We start from the raw sequence: 16521 nt of genomic DNA on the forward strand, positions 1-16521 counted from the left end.
TAGCAAGACACCCCCAATAAAGGAGTGGTTCTGCAGGTGGTGACCACAGACCACTTCTCAGTTCCTATGCTTTCTGGCTGATGTTTTGGTCAGTTTGCTGGCGGTGCTTTCACTCTAGTGGTAGCATGAGACGGAGTCTACAACCCACACAAGTGGCTCAGATAGTGCAGCTCATCCAGGATGGCACATCAATGCGAGCTGTGGCAAGAAGGTTTGCTGTGTCTGTCAGCGTAGTGTCCAGAGCATGGAGGTGCTACAAGGAGACAGGCCAGTACATCAGGAGACGTGGAGGAGGCCGTAGGAGGGCAACTACCCAGCAGTAGGACCGCTACCTCCGCCTTTGTGCAAGAAGGAGTAGGAGGAGCACTGCCAGAGCCCTGCAAAATGACCTCCAGCAGGCCACAAATGTGCATGTGTCTGCTCAAACGACTCCACGAGGGTGATATGAGGGCCCGACGTCCACAGGTGGGGGTTGTGCTTACAGCCCAACACCGTGCAGGACATTTTTCATTTGCCAGAGAACACCAAGATTAGCAAATTCGCCACTGGCGCCCTGTGCTCTTCACAGATGAAAGCAGGTTCACACTGAGCACATGTGACAGACGTGACAGTTTGGAGATGCCGTGGAGAACATTCTGCTGCCTGCAACATCCTCCAGCATGACCGGTTTGGCACTGGGTCAGTCATGGTGTGGTGTGGCATTTCTTTGGGGGGCCGCACAGCCCTCCATGTGCTCGCCAGAGGTAGCCTGACTACCATTAGGCACCGAGATGAGATCCTCAGACCCCTTGTGAGATCATATGCTGGTGCGGTTGGCCCTGGGTTCCTCCTAATGCAAGACAATGCTAGACCTCATGTGGCTGGAGTGTATCATCAGTTCCTGCAAGAGGAAGGCATTGATGCTATGGACTGGCCCGCCCGTTCCCCAGACCTGAATCCAATTGAGCACATCTGGGACATCATGTCTCGCTCCATCCACCAACGCCACGTTGCACCACAGACTGTCCAGGAGTTGGCGGATGCTTTAGTCCAGGTCTGGGAGGAGATCCCTCAGGAGACCACCCGCCACCTCATCAGGAGCATGCCCAGGCGTTGTAGGGAGGTCATACAGGCACGTGGAGGCCACACACACTACTGATTCTCATTTTGACTTGTTTTAAGGACATTACATCAAAGTTGGACCAGCCTGTAGTGTGGTTTTCCACTTTAATTTTGAGTGTGACTCCAAATCCAGACCTCCATGGGTTGATAAATTTGATTTCCATTGATCATTTTTGTGTGATTTTGTTGTCAGCACATTCAATTATGTAAAGAAAAAAGTATTTAATAAGAATATTTAATTTATTCAGATCTAGGATGTGTTATTTTAGTGTTCCCTTTATTTTTTTGAGAAGTGTATATACATACATATGGCCCTTAGCCGTGGTATATTGGCCACATATCACAAACCCCCGAGGTGCCTTATTGCTATTATAAACTGGTTACCAATGTAATTAGAGCAGTAAAAATAAATGTTTTGTCATACCCGTGGTATACGGTCTGATATTCCACGGTTGTCAGCCAATCAGCATTCAAGCTGGAATCACCCAGTTTATAATTCCCATTATAACCTGGGTCGTTTGAGCCCTCAATTCTGATAGCCGATAGCCGATAGCCGGGGTATATCAGACCGTATACCACGGGTATGACAAAACATTTATTTTTACAGCTCTAATTATGTTGCTTACCAGTTATATGACGCGTTGCATTGTGCCTAAGAACAGCCCTTAGCCATGGTATATTGGCCACATACCACACCCCCTCGGGCCTTATTGCTTAAGTGGCAACCAGCAGGGGTAGCTAAAGTCATAAACTTCAGCTTGATGGATCTCTTCCATGGCTTGAACCTTCAGTGTGACAGTGGCTCCGACCAGAACAACCCTTAATCCATAACCCTAGTCCTGTAGCCCTAGAAATGACCTCTACCCCTACTCCATTGCCAGCAAGCAAACCTTGGCATGGGATGTCATAATTACTGTAAAAGCTACACAGGACGATCAAATGAATGAATTATATTTAATTACCTTCATAGCTTTAAAATAAGCTCAACCAGCATAAAGCTACCAGAACATGTAGTTAGAATAATAGAGAAGTATGCTACTTTCGCAACACTGCTCACACACTAAGTGGGTCTGATAATGCACAAAGGGCATGTAGACACAGACAGACAGACAGACAGACAGACAGACAGACAGACAGACAGACAGGAAGTTAATTACTACTGTCAATATAAATGAATCTACTGGCACTTTTACTACCATCAACAATGTATGTAGGGCATTATAAGTACATCACCTGGCAACTGTTCAGGTCATATAAGCTTAAAGTAAAAATGCACCCATACTCAATAACACACATGCACATGACGCATGCACCCACGGACCCACCCATGCATGCACGCTAACGCGCACACACACACACACACACACACACACACACACACACACACACACACACACACACACACACACACAGGAAGTTAATTACTAATGTCAATATAAATGAGTCTACTGGCACTTTTACTACCATCAACAATGTATGTAGGGCATTATAAGTACATCACCTGGCAACTGTTCAGGTCATATAAGCTTAAAGTAAAAATGCACCCATACTCAATAACACACATGCACATGACGCATGCACCCACGGACCCACCCATGTATGCACGCTAACGCGCACACACACACACACACACACACACACACACACACACACACACCGGTTTACCTGGCAAGGAATCCAACTACAGGTCCTTACAAAAATGATTTCAGTGTTTGAGACTGTGGCGAACCATGACTATTGGATGTACAGTGCCTTGAGAAAGTATTCTTATACCCTTATTCCACTTTTTTGTTGTGTTACAGCCTGAATTCAAAGTTCTGGCTTCAGACCAAGAAGTCCTTGAGTGCCCCAGCCAAAGCCTAGACTCGAGTCCCATGGAAAATCTGTGGAAAGACTTTCTGTTCACTGCCACTCCCTGGGGTGGCAGGTAGCCTAGTGGTTAGAGCATTGGGCCAGCAACCACAAGGTTGCTGGATTGAATCCCTGAGCTGACAAGGTAAAAATCTGTCGTTCTGCCCCTGAACAAGGCAGTTCACCCACTATTCCCTGGTAGGCTGTCAATGTAAATAAGAATTTGTTCTTAACTGACTTGCCTAGTTAAATAAAGGTTAAATAAAAATATCCAACTCAACAGAGCTTGAAGAAATTTGCACGTGTGTAGATGGGTGAGAAAAAAAATCTGTTTAATCAATTTTGAATTCAGGGTGTAACACAACAAAATTTGGAATAAGTCAAGAGGTACTTTCTGGTATATCCAATTTGTTATAGCAAAATTCAAAAATCAAGAAAATAACAAACAGAGCATCACTTAATGCGCACAACATTATATTGTGTAGTTGGACCGTTCTAGTGCAGACTCTATTGCTCGTGAAGCAATGCTTTTTGATGACAACATCAAACAGGCTTGAGCCATGCTTCAGGCTGAAACTCACACAGAGACAGCACAGCTGCCCCCCGCCCCAGATATAATTTGTGCCCCCTCCCAGTTTTGCTTCTCCATAAACATAAGAAATAGTAGACAAATTACCCTGCCTCTTTTTGCCAATGTAGCGCTACCAGTCCTGCCAGAAGGTGCAGAATGGGACAGCTGCCTATCCCAGTCAGCTGTCCCCACATGCTTCAAGATGGCCACTATTGTTCCTGTACCCATGAAAGCAAAGGTAACTGAAATAAATTACTATGGCATGTAGCACTCCCTTCTGTCATCATGAAGGGCTCTGAGAGACTAGTCAAGGATCATATCACCTCTACCATACCTGTCACCCTAGGCCCACTTCAATTTGCTTACCGCCCCAATAGATCCACAGATAATGCAAACACCATCACTCTGCACACTACCCTATCCAATCTGGACAAGAGGAATACCGAGGTAAGAATGCTGTTCATTGACTATAGCTCAGCATTCAACACCATAGTACCCTCCAAGCTCATCATTAAGCTTGAGGCCCTGGGTCTGAACCCTGACCTTTGAAACTGGGTCCTGAACTTCCTGATGGGCCGCCCCCAGGTGGTGAAGGTAGGAAACAACACCTCCACTTCGCTGATCCTCAACACTTGGGCCCCACAAGGGTGCGTGCTCAGCCCACTCCTGTACTCCCTGTTTTCCCATGACTGCGTGGCCATGCACGCCTCCAACTCAACCATCAAGTTTGCAGACGACACAACAGTAGTAGGCTTGATTACCAACAATGACGAGACAGACTACAGGGAGGAGATAAGGGCTCTGGGAGTGTGGTGCCAGGAAAATAACCTCAGGAGGCTGAAGAAATGTGGCTTGGCACCAGAAACCCTCAAAGTTTTACAGATGCACAATTGAAAGCAACCTGTCGGGCTGTATCACCGCCTGGTACAGCAACTGCACCGCCTGCAACAGCAGGGCTCTCCAGAGGGTAGTGCGCTCTGCCCAACGCATCACCGGGGGAAAACTACCTGCCCTGCAGGACACCTACAGCACCTGATGTCACAGGAAGGCCATAAAGATCATCAAGGACAACAACCACCCGAGCCACTGCCTGTTCACCCCGCTATCATCCAGAAGTCGAGGTCAGTACAGGTGCATCAAAGCTGGGACCGAGAGACTGAAAAACAGCTTCTATCTCAAGGCCATCAGACTGTTAAGCAGCCACCACTAACATTGAGTGGCTGCTGCCAACACACTGACTCAACTCCAGCCACTTTAATAATGGGAATTGATGGGAATTGATTTAAAATATACCACTAGCCACTTTAAACAATGCTACTTAATATAATGTTTACATACCCTACATTATTCATCTCATATGTATATGTATATACTGTACTCTATATCATCTACTGCATCTTTATGTAATACATGTATCACTAGCCACTTTAAACTATGCCACTTTGTTTACATACTCATCTCATATGTATATACTGTACTCGATACCATCTACTGCATCTTGCCTATGCCGCTCTGTACCATCACTCATTCATATATCTTTATGTACATATTCTTTATCCCTTTACACTTGTGTGTATAAGGTAGTAGTTTTGGAATTGTTAGTTAGATTACTCGTTGGTTATTACTGCATTGTCGGAACTAGAAGCACAAGCATTTCGCTACACTCGCATTAACATCTGCTAACCATGTGTATGTGACAAATTTTTTGATTTGATTTGATTTGAATGTGTGAACGTTTCATCCCAAAATAAACTGGTCACATTATTTCATTTAACTAAGAACTAAGAACAAATTATTATTTTCAATGATGACCTAGGAACAGTGGATTAACTGCCTTGTTCAGGGGCAGAACAACAGATTTGTACCTTGACAGCTCAGGGATTTGAACTGTTGACTAGTCCAACGCTCTAACCACTAGGCTACCCTGCCACCCCAACATAACTTTCTAAGGACTGTTTGAGCAAAATGTTTCTGTGAAAAAACAGTGTGGCTAGCTCAAATGCTGACTGTTGCGTCAATCAAAACTGGACATACTAAATAACTGTTCTAATCACACGGGTTTGAGCGTACTCTGCATGAATCACTGTAGAATGATCACACCCGTTTGTTGGTATGTGTGAAAAGGTTAATGGAAGCTTCTCTAATGTCAAACATGTAAAGTTTGGTGTACAGCAGGGGAGGTCTCTAGGCCCTCTACCCTTTTATTTTTTTCCCAATGACCTGCCACTGGTATTAAACAAAGCATGTGTGTCCATGTATGCTGATGATTCAACAATATACGCATCAGCCACCACAGCTAATGAAGTCACTGAAACCCTTAACAAAGAGTTGCAGTTTGTTTTGGATTAAGCGGGCAGTAATAAACTGGTCCTGAATAGGGCTGTTGGGGTGACCATATTACCGTCACACCGGCGGTCATGAGTCATGAAGGCAGTCAAATTCCATATGACCATGTTGTCACGGGAATTAGGCTTCTCCAAGCTCTGATGCTGCTGGTCATTAGTAGCATACCAAACTTGCTAACTGCCTGGTACCCAGCACTCTATTGTCCATCTAATCACTCTGACATCAATGCAAATCTATTTAAAAAATATAATGAAACACTTCATGAGAGCCCATGAGCTCATGTTGTGCATTATTTCTATAGGCTATGCAATTGCAGGAGAAAACAGAGTGATGGTCGCTAATAAAAAGAGGAGGATCCCATCAGCTTTCTATAGGCTAGGCCTACTATATTTATTTCTCAACTCTCCTAGTATTAAGCACATTGGTTATATTTACAACAGAAGTATAGCCTATTTGGCTGGCACGAAGAAAAAAAACACAGGGAAAATGTCCTCCATTCGCTATTTAAATGCAAAGATGACATGTCTTTTTTCCCGCTGTCCCTGTTTCAATACAGGTGCATGATAATGGTCCATTCTAAATCAAAACAAATGTCACACATATATTGTTCAGTATATGTAAAGACAAGATTAAATCAAGAATAGTCTGATGGGTGACAATATTAGCTTATCACTTGTGAATTATATGTTATCATGATTATCATGAATGATGCCCAGCATAAGAATCAATGCGACTTGTTCGAATCATAGTCCCACACATCATGTAGCCTAGCCCATAGGCTTATATGTTTTAATAAGATTCGTATCACTAAAGTGGCCAAATAACTTCTAAAAATTAATCACATTAATCCGCTTTACAAGGGGTGTAGAGCCTAACTGGCATATTTAAGCAGCGCGTGAGTTTCAAGTTTGGGGAAGATCATTTTCACCATAAAAATGCATCTTTATGATAAAAGCATTACATGCATAATTGCATTTGCGGTCACTTTTGATCATGATGTTTTCCGCTAATGGAACATTTGCGCTTATAGCCTACTGCCATGTGCACATTGCTGCGCTTATAATGTTAAGAAATAGCCTAATAATTTATCAACATTTTAAGCTAAACGTTCTTATCTGATGCGTCAGCCACTGTGCATAAACGTATGCTATTGGTTGTATTAATTTGATCTATTGCATCCCACAACTGTCCCAGACTATGTTTGTAATATTTATTTCTCGCACAGAATAGGTTGACTTTTGTACTATGAGGGATAGTAAATTGACATAGGCTTGTGCTTTTGCTGTTTGTTAGGCCTACTCATATTATAATGCTAGGTTAATAACAATAATAGTTGGATAACAGATCAGCTCTCGGAACTCAAATGAAACTGGTATATATTTTTATTTATCACAATTTTCTTTAACCAATTTTGTTCCTTACTTTCACCCCTTCCACTTGATAAAGGTTCCAATTGAGGAAGATTATTTGATCAATTACTATATTTGAGTTTAACCACAGTATTTTAGGTATTATTTGTTTAAACTTTTCTGGTGGATTAAACTGAAATTGCAACCAACTTTCTATGGCTTGTTTAAAAAAATACCGATATTTTGGAGATTATTTTATTTTCAAATAACCGAAGTGAGCGGTTGTAATCTGAATGAAGGGAAAAAGGCCATTCTTGAACATGCGGTGAGACATTCTTACTAATTTGTAAATAAAGCCAGTTTGTTATCTATAATTATTTATTTTCTGTGTTTAGAGGCGGAGAAACCAAAAGCCCACCGTGGCTATTTTTAGAAAATTGTCAGTCCATATGTCATGTGTAAATCCTCCATTGTATTTACCCAAGTTCTCTCTTAACTCCAGGACCACTGACATTTTTTTGTTTGTTGTTGCCTGATGCAGGACTCTAGTGCCAGAGAACAGAGACTCTCAGACTGAAAACACCTCCATTAATTTACGAAAAGATAGTCAATTTGTGCCACAGTTTAGACTACCTATAGATCAGCTTTCTAACTCCCCCTTGTGATTGTGTGGTGCAATGACAGAATGCCACCATCTACCACTAGCGGTCACGGCATAAGCTTGTAACTTTTAAAGGAAGAACCCCTGTACCTAGTCAGTTGCAAAACTGAATGCATTCAACCAAAATGTGTCTTTCGCATTTAACCCAGCCCCTCTGAATCAGAGACACTCATGGCTCATCCATCCATTGATCTATTAATTCACAGGAACTTCCTCCCGTCACTTCTCACATTACATACATGATAAATAAACATCACTTTAGCACATAGCTTCACTGCATCAGTTGGCTACACCACAAAAACACAAACATTTACAGTATAACTGCTTTGCTACGCATCTCATCAAGACGTAATTTGTAAAAAAAAAAATTATGCCTTTGTTCATGTGTACTGCAAAGTTGTGGTGAATAGGTTTCTAACTATTGCATTGTAAATGAGTAGAGCTGTCAGTGAGTGTTTGTGTGTGTGGAGAAGCAATAGATAAACTGGTTCCAGTTCAGTTGGATGTCTTCATACATTAATTTGACCCCTTTAAGACGTTGTTATACCTGAAACGCCAAACTGACACGCACGCACGCACACACGCACACACAAAAAAACACTGACAGCTCTACTGATTTACAATGTAATAGTTAGAAACCCATTCAGCACAACAGATGAACAAAGTCTTTTATTTTTTTGCCTTTAGTCAGTCCTTATCAGCATGGGAGTGTAGATGAGACATGCTGATTACCTACCTCAAGGTGTGTAAACTACTCCAGATAAAAGTGAAAGAGTTCCCACGACTACAGGTGACTGATGGACAGAGTAATTTAATGTACCAGGCCAGTTTACGAAGGGCTCCTACCTCTCTGTGTCTGAGTTGGAAGCTCTTCCCCTCGTGGTAACAGTTGTAGGTCCTGAGCAGAGACAAGATGTCTGACCTGAATATCAACACAACACCAGAGAGACAGACAGGGTTAATATAGGTATTGATGCATTCCACTCGTGGTACATTAACATTGGATAAGTAAGAAGCTCTGTATACGTTACTTCGTTAAAAAAAATATTACACATGACTACATACATGTGGTCCTACGTAATCTGAGGTCATATGCAGGACAGACACACAGCTGCACTCACTTTGGGATAAACTTCTCCTCATCCAGCTTCACATAGTCAGCCATTCTGAGATACACTCATACAGCTAGGAGAGAGAGAGAGAGATTTATGTTAACAAAACAACCCAATAATTTGTGTTGGGACGTAACCAGAGCTTTCTGTTCTATAGAGATGCTGTAGGGGGAAAAGTATACACGCTGTACAATATACACACTGTAATAACATGAATGTAGTTACTAACATTTTCAGAAACATAGACTCAATTTCAGAGCACATTCAGTAGTAACGTGTTGAATATGAATTACACTAATACTTTCATCTGTACAATCTACAGACTAAAAGTGTATTACAGGAGACCGGAGGCAACACTCCTTCCACTTTTCGTGCTACATTTCAAGATGGTCATGGTATGGAACTTAGGAACTTATTTTTCTATTTTCCCAGGGAAGTACCTAGTTCTCAATGGGGAAAAAATAGGGAATAGTTGCATGTAAATACCTGTCTGGACTAAAGCATGTATGGTGTGGGGGTGTGTGCTTATGTGCATGTGCGTGAGCGAGCGCGAGAGCGAGAGCATGAGAAAGAGAGCCGAGCTAGCACATTTGGTTCCTTGGCAGTTGTTGAACTTCGGTAAAATGGAACGTTTTTTAAACGTTCTCAGAATGTAAATTTTTAGGTTGCAGGGAGTTTCTGAGAACGTTTTACTATGGTTCCCTGAATGTTTTCCTGGGAGGTTTTATTAACATTCTGAGAATGGGAATTATAGGTTATTTGAAGGTAATTCATTAACATTCTGAGAACATTCTCTAAATCTTGTGAATGTTTTGAATGAAATGTTTAGGTTATTTGGATGTTTTTTAACAACTTCCTTAAAACGTTCACTGGATGTTTCAATAAGACTTTTATTAACTCTGCTAGTTTAGCTGTTTTAATTTCCAAGCACAGATAAAACATATGGAAATAAATTTGCTTAGGCATTAGTCATGCAAACACATTTCCTTTTAATTGTGTGTCATGTCGTGTGTGTAGGTGGCAGGGAAGTCAGGTGCAGGAAAATCAAACTTGGTATAATGGAGTAGTTTAATCGCGTAAAAACAAAACTCCAAAACCGAAGTACATAATAAAAATAGACATGGGTACAAGAACCCGTTGCACACCAATCATTAAAACATGAGCATAACAATAAACATTCTCTGACAAGGACATGAGGGGAAACAGAGGGTTAAATACACAACATATAATGAATGGAATTGGAACCAGGTGTGTAGGAATACAAGACAAAACCAATGGAAAATGAAACATGGATCAATGATGGCTAGAAGACCGGTGACGTCGACCGCCGAGCACGGCCCGAACAAGGAGAGGCTTCGACTTCGGCAGAAGTCATGACAGTACCCCCCGACGTCTCAAATTCAGGATGGATCGAACGGAGTACGCCGGGACCCCCTCGATGTCCAGAGGGGGCGGAGGAACCTCCCGTACCTCAGCCACCACCGGCCTGAGAAGAGTCACATGGAACGAAGGCTTAATACGGGAAACGGGGGGAAGCTGTAACCTATAACATACCTCGTTCACTCTCCTCAGGACTTTAAATGGCCCCACAAACCGTGGCCTCAGCTTCCGGAAGGGCAGGCGTAGGGGCAGGTTTCGGGTTGAGAGCCAGACCCTATCCCCCGGTGCGAACACCGGGGCCTCACTACGGTGACGGTCTGCGCCAACTTTCTGCCGCAGTACGACTCGCTGAAGGTGGACGGTGTCCCATGTTTCCTCTGCACGCCGGAACCAGTCGTCCACCGCAGGAGCCTCTGTCTGACTCTGATGCCAAGGAGCCAGAACCGGCTGATACCCCGATACACACTGAAATGGAGAAAGGTTTGTTGGGCTCATACGTCACCTTCCTCTGGTCATCCTGGCATCGGGCAGACAGTGCGCTGTCTTAGTGGGAAGTACTGGTGGCCCACTTTAGCTAAGGACGTGAGAGTGTATGTTTCCTCCTGCTCGGTGTGCAATCAGTGCAAGACACACCTACCTCGGGGGAAATTACAACCCCTACCCGTTCCACAACGGCCGTGGTCCCACCTATCGGTGGATTTTGTGATGGATCTTTCTCCATCACAAGGGAACACCACGATTCTGGTTGTTGTGGATCGGTTTTCTAAGTCCTGACGTCTCATTCCTTTGCCTGGTCTCCCTACGTCCCTACAGACTGCGGAGGCCCTTTTTACACACGTCTTCCGGCACTACGGGGTTCCTGAGGATATAGTGTCTGATCGGGGTTCCCAGTTCACATCAAGGGTCTGGAGGGCGTTCATGGAACGTCTGGGGGTCTCGGTCAGCCTGACCTCAGGGTTTCACCCCGAAAGTAATGGGAAGGTGGAGAGAGTTAACCCGGATGTGGGTAGGTTTCTGCAGTCCTATTGCCAGGACCGGCCGGGGGAGTGGTCAACTTTCATCCCCTGGGCAGAGATGGCCCAAAACTCTCTCCACCACTCCTCCACCAACCTGTCTCCATTTCAGTGTGTACTAGGTTATCAGTCGGTACTGGCACCGTGGCATCAGAGCCACGGTGGGGGGGGGGGGGGGGGGGTTGTACGTGATTGTTCCTGTTTTGTGTTAGTCTTGTGTGTTAGGGTTTGTATCCCTACATGGATATTTTGTACTGTTTTTTCCCCCGGGTAAAGTACGTTATTTTTACTCGGTTCTGTTTCCTGCGCTTGACTCCGTCCTCACCTATACACCACTGACGCTGACACCTTTATACAAACAAGCCATTTGCCACACGGGCCTGCCATCATTCAATTTCACCTGGACTGGCAGTTGCAAGCGCAACTTTAGAGCATTACAACGCATTCGCCAAAAGCCAAAATACACCTAAATGGATTTCAAACAAGTAAACGCCATGGGAGTCCTCTTACATTTGGGAACTTTACAGTTTGATTGTTCAAACAACCAGGAAAAGGTAGGTTCTCTCTCCCTCAGCTATGCACATAAACAACTAATGCTAACCCTCTCAAACTTTTTCGGCTAGTTGGCCATCATAATTGCACTGATACACGATGTGGAATTGTAGCCTGCTCGTCCTTCTGCAGCTTGCCTGCCAGTGCATGCTTGTCCAAACCAAGCACCCAAGCTAACTGGCTAGCTTGCTAGCTAACTTCTTCCAAACACAAATAAGAGAACACCTCACTCTGACCGTTTTACTCGCCGTATCAGAGCTGGTTAGACTGTTTACATGTTATCTAGAGCATTCTTGACTAGCTATTACTTTTTGTGTCTGTTTACTGTTTATTTATTTACTTCATATATTCATCAGTTGCTCTGCACACCGGCATACTCAGCCGAGAGTGCTCTGAAATCGGAGTAGATAGCCAGAGTTAATTTGCGAACGCAAGAGAAATGCTAACTGAATAATAGTCATTCAAGTTCTTGCTAGATAACCAAATGACACCTGCATCTCTAGCTGTGTTTAGCCACTGAAAGTGTTCAGCGAAATAACAACACAATGTCAAATACAGGTTGTTTAGTCAAATAACTAACATCTAATCACATTAACCATTACTCTCTTGCGGGAATTCCACCAACGGTCCATATGTAGCCAAACCAACAATGTTGAGTCAAAAATAATCTATTTTTATAACCTGTTATGAAGTTGGTTTTGTAGCAAAATAAACTGGGAATTTTATAGTTTTGATTGATATTACGATTGTCTGTCTTATTATGTCCGAGTTCATGGACGGCTGCTGTCTTTCCATCAGCCCTATGCAGTTGTGTAGTGGTGCCTGGAGAAGTGGGTATACTCAAATTTAGCCAAAAAAGTTCCCAAACGGCCCGTCCAGCAAAGGAATGGCACCATGTGTGAAAAATTAGGTTTTAAAAAAAAATTAGGTTTTTTAAATGTTTTCCTATAGATTTTTCACATTTTCACTCTCAAAATCACACCTTTAATGGTAAAAGTCCACAACAATGCTTAAACCACATCAATCTGATTGGGAGGGCCTGTCAGGGCCAGGCTCCCCAGTGGGTGGGCCCCTTTCCACCCAGGCCCATCCCTGTCTATGCCCCTGATGCAAACAGTGCATGAGGACAATTGCACATCAGAAATAGCCTAACCAAAAGTTCGGACAAAAAAAAGTCAATACCTGGTTTGCATACCCATTGTTGCCTTTGTTACTGGTAAATATCATACATTTAAACGTCTTTCCTACCCTACAGGCTACTGGTGTCATTCTTCTGTGAGCTGATCCATGCCAAAACCAGTTGAGAGCTGCACACTCTTGCTGCCTACAGATGATATCCCTTCAAGCGGGATGGCACCGACAGAGAGGGCAGCTAGTGCTTCTAGCTCCTAAGCAACTTTGCAATATTTATTTTATTTTTGTGTGTTTTTTCTTACATTATTAGCCCAGGAATTTTGTTGTGTTTTTACATACAGCCAGAAATAACTTTTAGATATCAGAGCGGTGGTAGCCCACCAGCATTACGACCAGGAATATGACTTTCCCGAACTGATTCCAGAGGCTGATCCAAAACAGCGCCCGCGGAGAAGAGGTATTTGGAGTGGACCTTTAGTCCGCCTCAGGAGGCTCGCACACCATCCACCGCTTTTGAGTATATTACTCGCTAATGTTCAGTCTCTGGACTATAAAGTAGACGAGCTCAGGGCGATAATCTCCTTCCAGAGAGACATCAGGGACTGTAACATACTTTGTTTCACGGAAACATGGCTCTCTTGGGATATACTGTCTTCGTCCATACAGCCATTTGGGTTCTCAGTACATTGCGCAGACAGGAATTAAGAAGAAAGGCGGGGGTGTATGTTTCATGATTAACTACTCATGGTGTGATTGTGATAACATACAGAAACTCCAGTCCTTTTGTTCACCTGACCTAGAATACCTCACAATCAAATGTATTACCTCCAAATAGAATTTTCTTCTGTTATAGTCACAGCTGTGTATATTCCACCTCACAACAAAATCATTATTTATGAGTTAATGGCTAGCCAATTACAGAACATATCTTATGGTTGTGAGTGTGGTGAAATAAAAGCAGGCCATTCTACCGGAGAATTTTAGAACTTGGAGACTGTCTTGTTGGCCTAACGTTATATCCTAATTTGACTTTGGTGCAGGTTCTTCACATTACCGTCTCTGATAAAAACACATACACTGGACCAAAGTTTATTTGTCACATGCACAGGATACAGAAGGTGTAGTGAAATGTAGTGAGTCTTTGACAGCTAGCTTAACTTGAAGTGAAAATGACTTTCTGACAAAATTAGAAATGTGTAATATCTGAAAATGTAGCTAGCTAGACTATCTTACATGGATGGACGCTTCTACTTCTGTCACGGATGCTATGGTTGCCCTTAGTTTGAAGATGTAATCCAGAGCCTTCTGTGTGTTCTCTTTTTGACTCCCTCTGCACATTTCCAATCAAACGGCAGATTTTTTCTCCATCTCCTTAATTATGATACTTTAATTCCATTTCGCATTCCACTGAATTCCAAACTCGGTCCTCCAGAAAGTGGAGAGCAACAGTTTTGCAGTTGAACTATGTGATATCTTTCAAAAAAGCTGCATTAGAAAGGATGACCTACACGTACTGACCAGCTCATGTTATAGACAGAAGAGTGCTACATGGCAGACCAATCCAAACTAATCTCTAGGCTTGTCCAGCCCATCCATTATCTCAGAAAATCATGGCTAGCGGGAAGGTTGCTGACTTTTTCCGTGGCTATACCAACTAGGCTCTTAAATTAACAATTGTATTTGTACTTACAGATGGCATACACGTTTGTTATGAAGGCACATGAATATTCACATGTTTCAGAAGACATTTCTGCAAATTGAGAAATCGAGAAATCATTTTACTAAACTGAATAAAAATAAGAAACTACACTATGAAACAAAGATAAATGACAAAGAATGACAGGCAAACACAGCTCCACCATTCATTGAATCAGATGGCTCCTTCATCACAAAACTCACTGATATTGCCAACTACTTTAATGATTTTTTTCATTTGCTAGATTGGCAAATTTAGGTATGACATGCCAGCAACAAACACTGAAACTACACATCCAAGTATATCTGACCAAATTATGAAAGACAAGCATTGCAATTTTGAATTCTGTAAAGTGAGTGTGGAAGAGGTGAAAAAATAGTTGATAATGACAAGCCACCAGGGTCTGACAACTTGGATGGAAAATTAATTTGGATAATAGCGGATGATTTTGCCACTCTTATTTGCCATATCTTCAAATTAAGCCTGCTAGAAAGTGTGTGCCCTCAGGCCTGGAGGGAAGCAAAAGTCATTCCGGTAGTAAAGCCCTCTTTACTGGCTCAAATAGTTGACCAATCAGCCAATCCTTAGTAAACTTTTGGAAAAAATTGTGACAATTGATACAATACAGTAAACAAATTGACAACAGACTTTCAGCATGCTTATTGTGAAGGACATTCAGTAAAGCCAGGATGTCTATGTATGCGGATGACTCAACACTATACACGTCAGCTACTACTGCAACTAAAATGATTGCAACACTTAACAAAGAGCTGCAGTCCGTTTCAGAATGGATGGCAAGGAATAAGTTAGTCCTAAATATTTCAAAAACTAAAAGCATTGTATTTGGGACAAATCATTCACTAATGATTTGTCCCAAATAAATATTGTCCCAAAACTAAATATTGCAATGAATAATGTGGAGATTGAACAAGTTGAGGTGACTAAACTGCTTGGAGTAACCCTGGATTGTAAACGGTCATGGTCAAAACATATGAATACAACATTAGCTAAGATGGGGAGAAGTCTGCTCTGCCTTCTTAACAGCGCTATCAACAAGGCAGGTCCTACAGGCCATAGTTTTGTCGCACCCGGACTACTGTTCAGTCGTGTGGTCAGGTGCCACAAAGAGGGATTTAGGGAAATTGCAATTGGCTCAGAACAGGGCAACACGGCTGGCCCTTGGATGTACACAGAGAGCTAACATTAATAATATGCATGTCAATCTCTCCTGGCTCAAAGTTGAGAAGAGATTGACTTCACCACTACTTGTATTTGTGAGAGGTATTGACATGTTGAATGCACCGAGCTGTCTCTTTGAACTACTGGCACACAGCTCGGATACCCATGCATACCCCACAAGACATGCCACCAGAGGTCTCTTCACAGTCCCCAAGTCCAGAACAGACTCTGGGAGGTGCACAGTACTACATAGAGCCATGACTACATGAAACTCTATTCCACATCAAGTAACTCATGCAAGCAGTGAAATTTGATAAAAGAAACAGATAAAAAATACACTTTATGGAACAGTGGGGACTGTGAAGAGACACAAACACAGGCACAGACACATGCATCGTTGAGAAGCTAAGTTATTGAAATGACATGGAGCTGTAGGCCTAACAGCCCTGCTTGCTGTAGCTTTGTTTAACATAAGTTACTTATTAGCATAAAGGCTTACTTCAATATATCAATCAATCATTCATTTGTGCATGTCATCACACAGCATACAAGTCATCCATGTCTTTAAATACAGTC

The 16521-nt window shown here is 42.7% G+C and overlaps 1 protein-coding gene across 2 annotated transcripts in view; it reads right to left on the bottom strand.

Moving 5' to 3' along the window:
- Positions 1-16521, bottom strand: part of LOC139409195 (Ras association domain family member 4a) — a 69085-nt gene that overhangs the window by 20872 nt on the left and 31692 nt on the right. For both annotated transcript variants that reach the window (XM_071154017.1, XM_071154008.1), the window contains exons 2-3: positions 9001-9064; positions 8726-8801 (exon numbers count right to left, since the gene is read on the bottom strand). In XM_071154017.1, coding sequence (XP_071010118.1) covers positions 8726-8801; positions 9001-9044 — 120 coding nt within the window. In that variant the 5' untranslated portion in view covers positions 9045-9064. The remainder of the gene's footprint in view (positions 1-8725; positions 8802-9000; positions 9065-16521) is intronic.

The sequence above is a fragment of the Oncorhynchus clarkii genome, chromosome 1 (genome assembly GCF_045791955.1).
Source record: "Oncorhynchus clarkii lewisi isolate Uvic-CL-2024 chromosome 1, UVic_Ocla_1.0, whole genome shotgun sequence".
NCBI classification, from domain to species: Eukaryota; Metazoa; Chordata; class Actinopteri; order Salmoniformes; family Salmonidae; genus Oncorhynchus; species Oncorhynchus clarkii.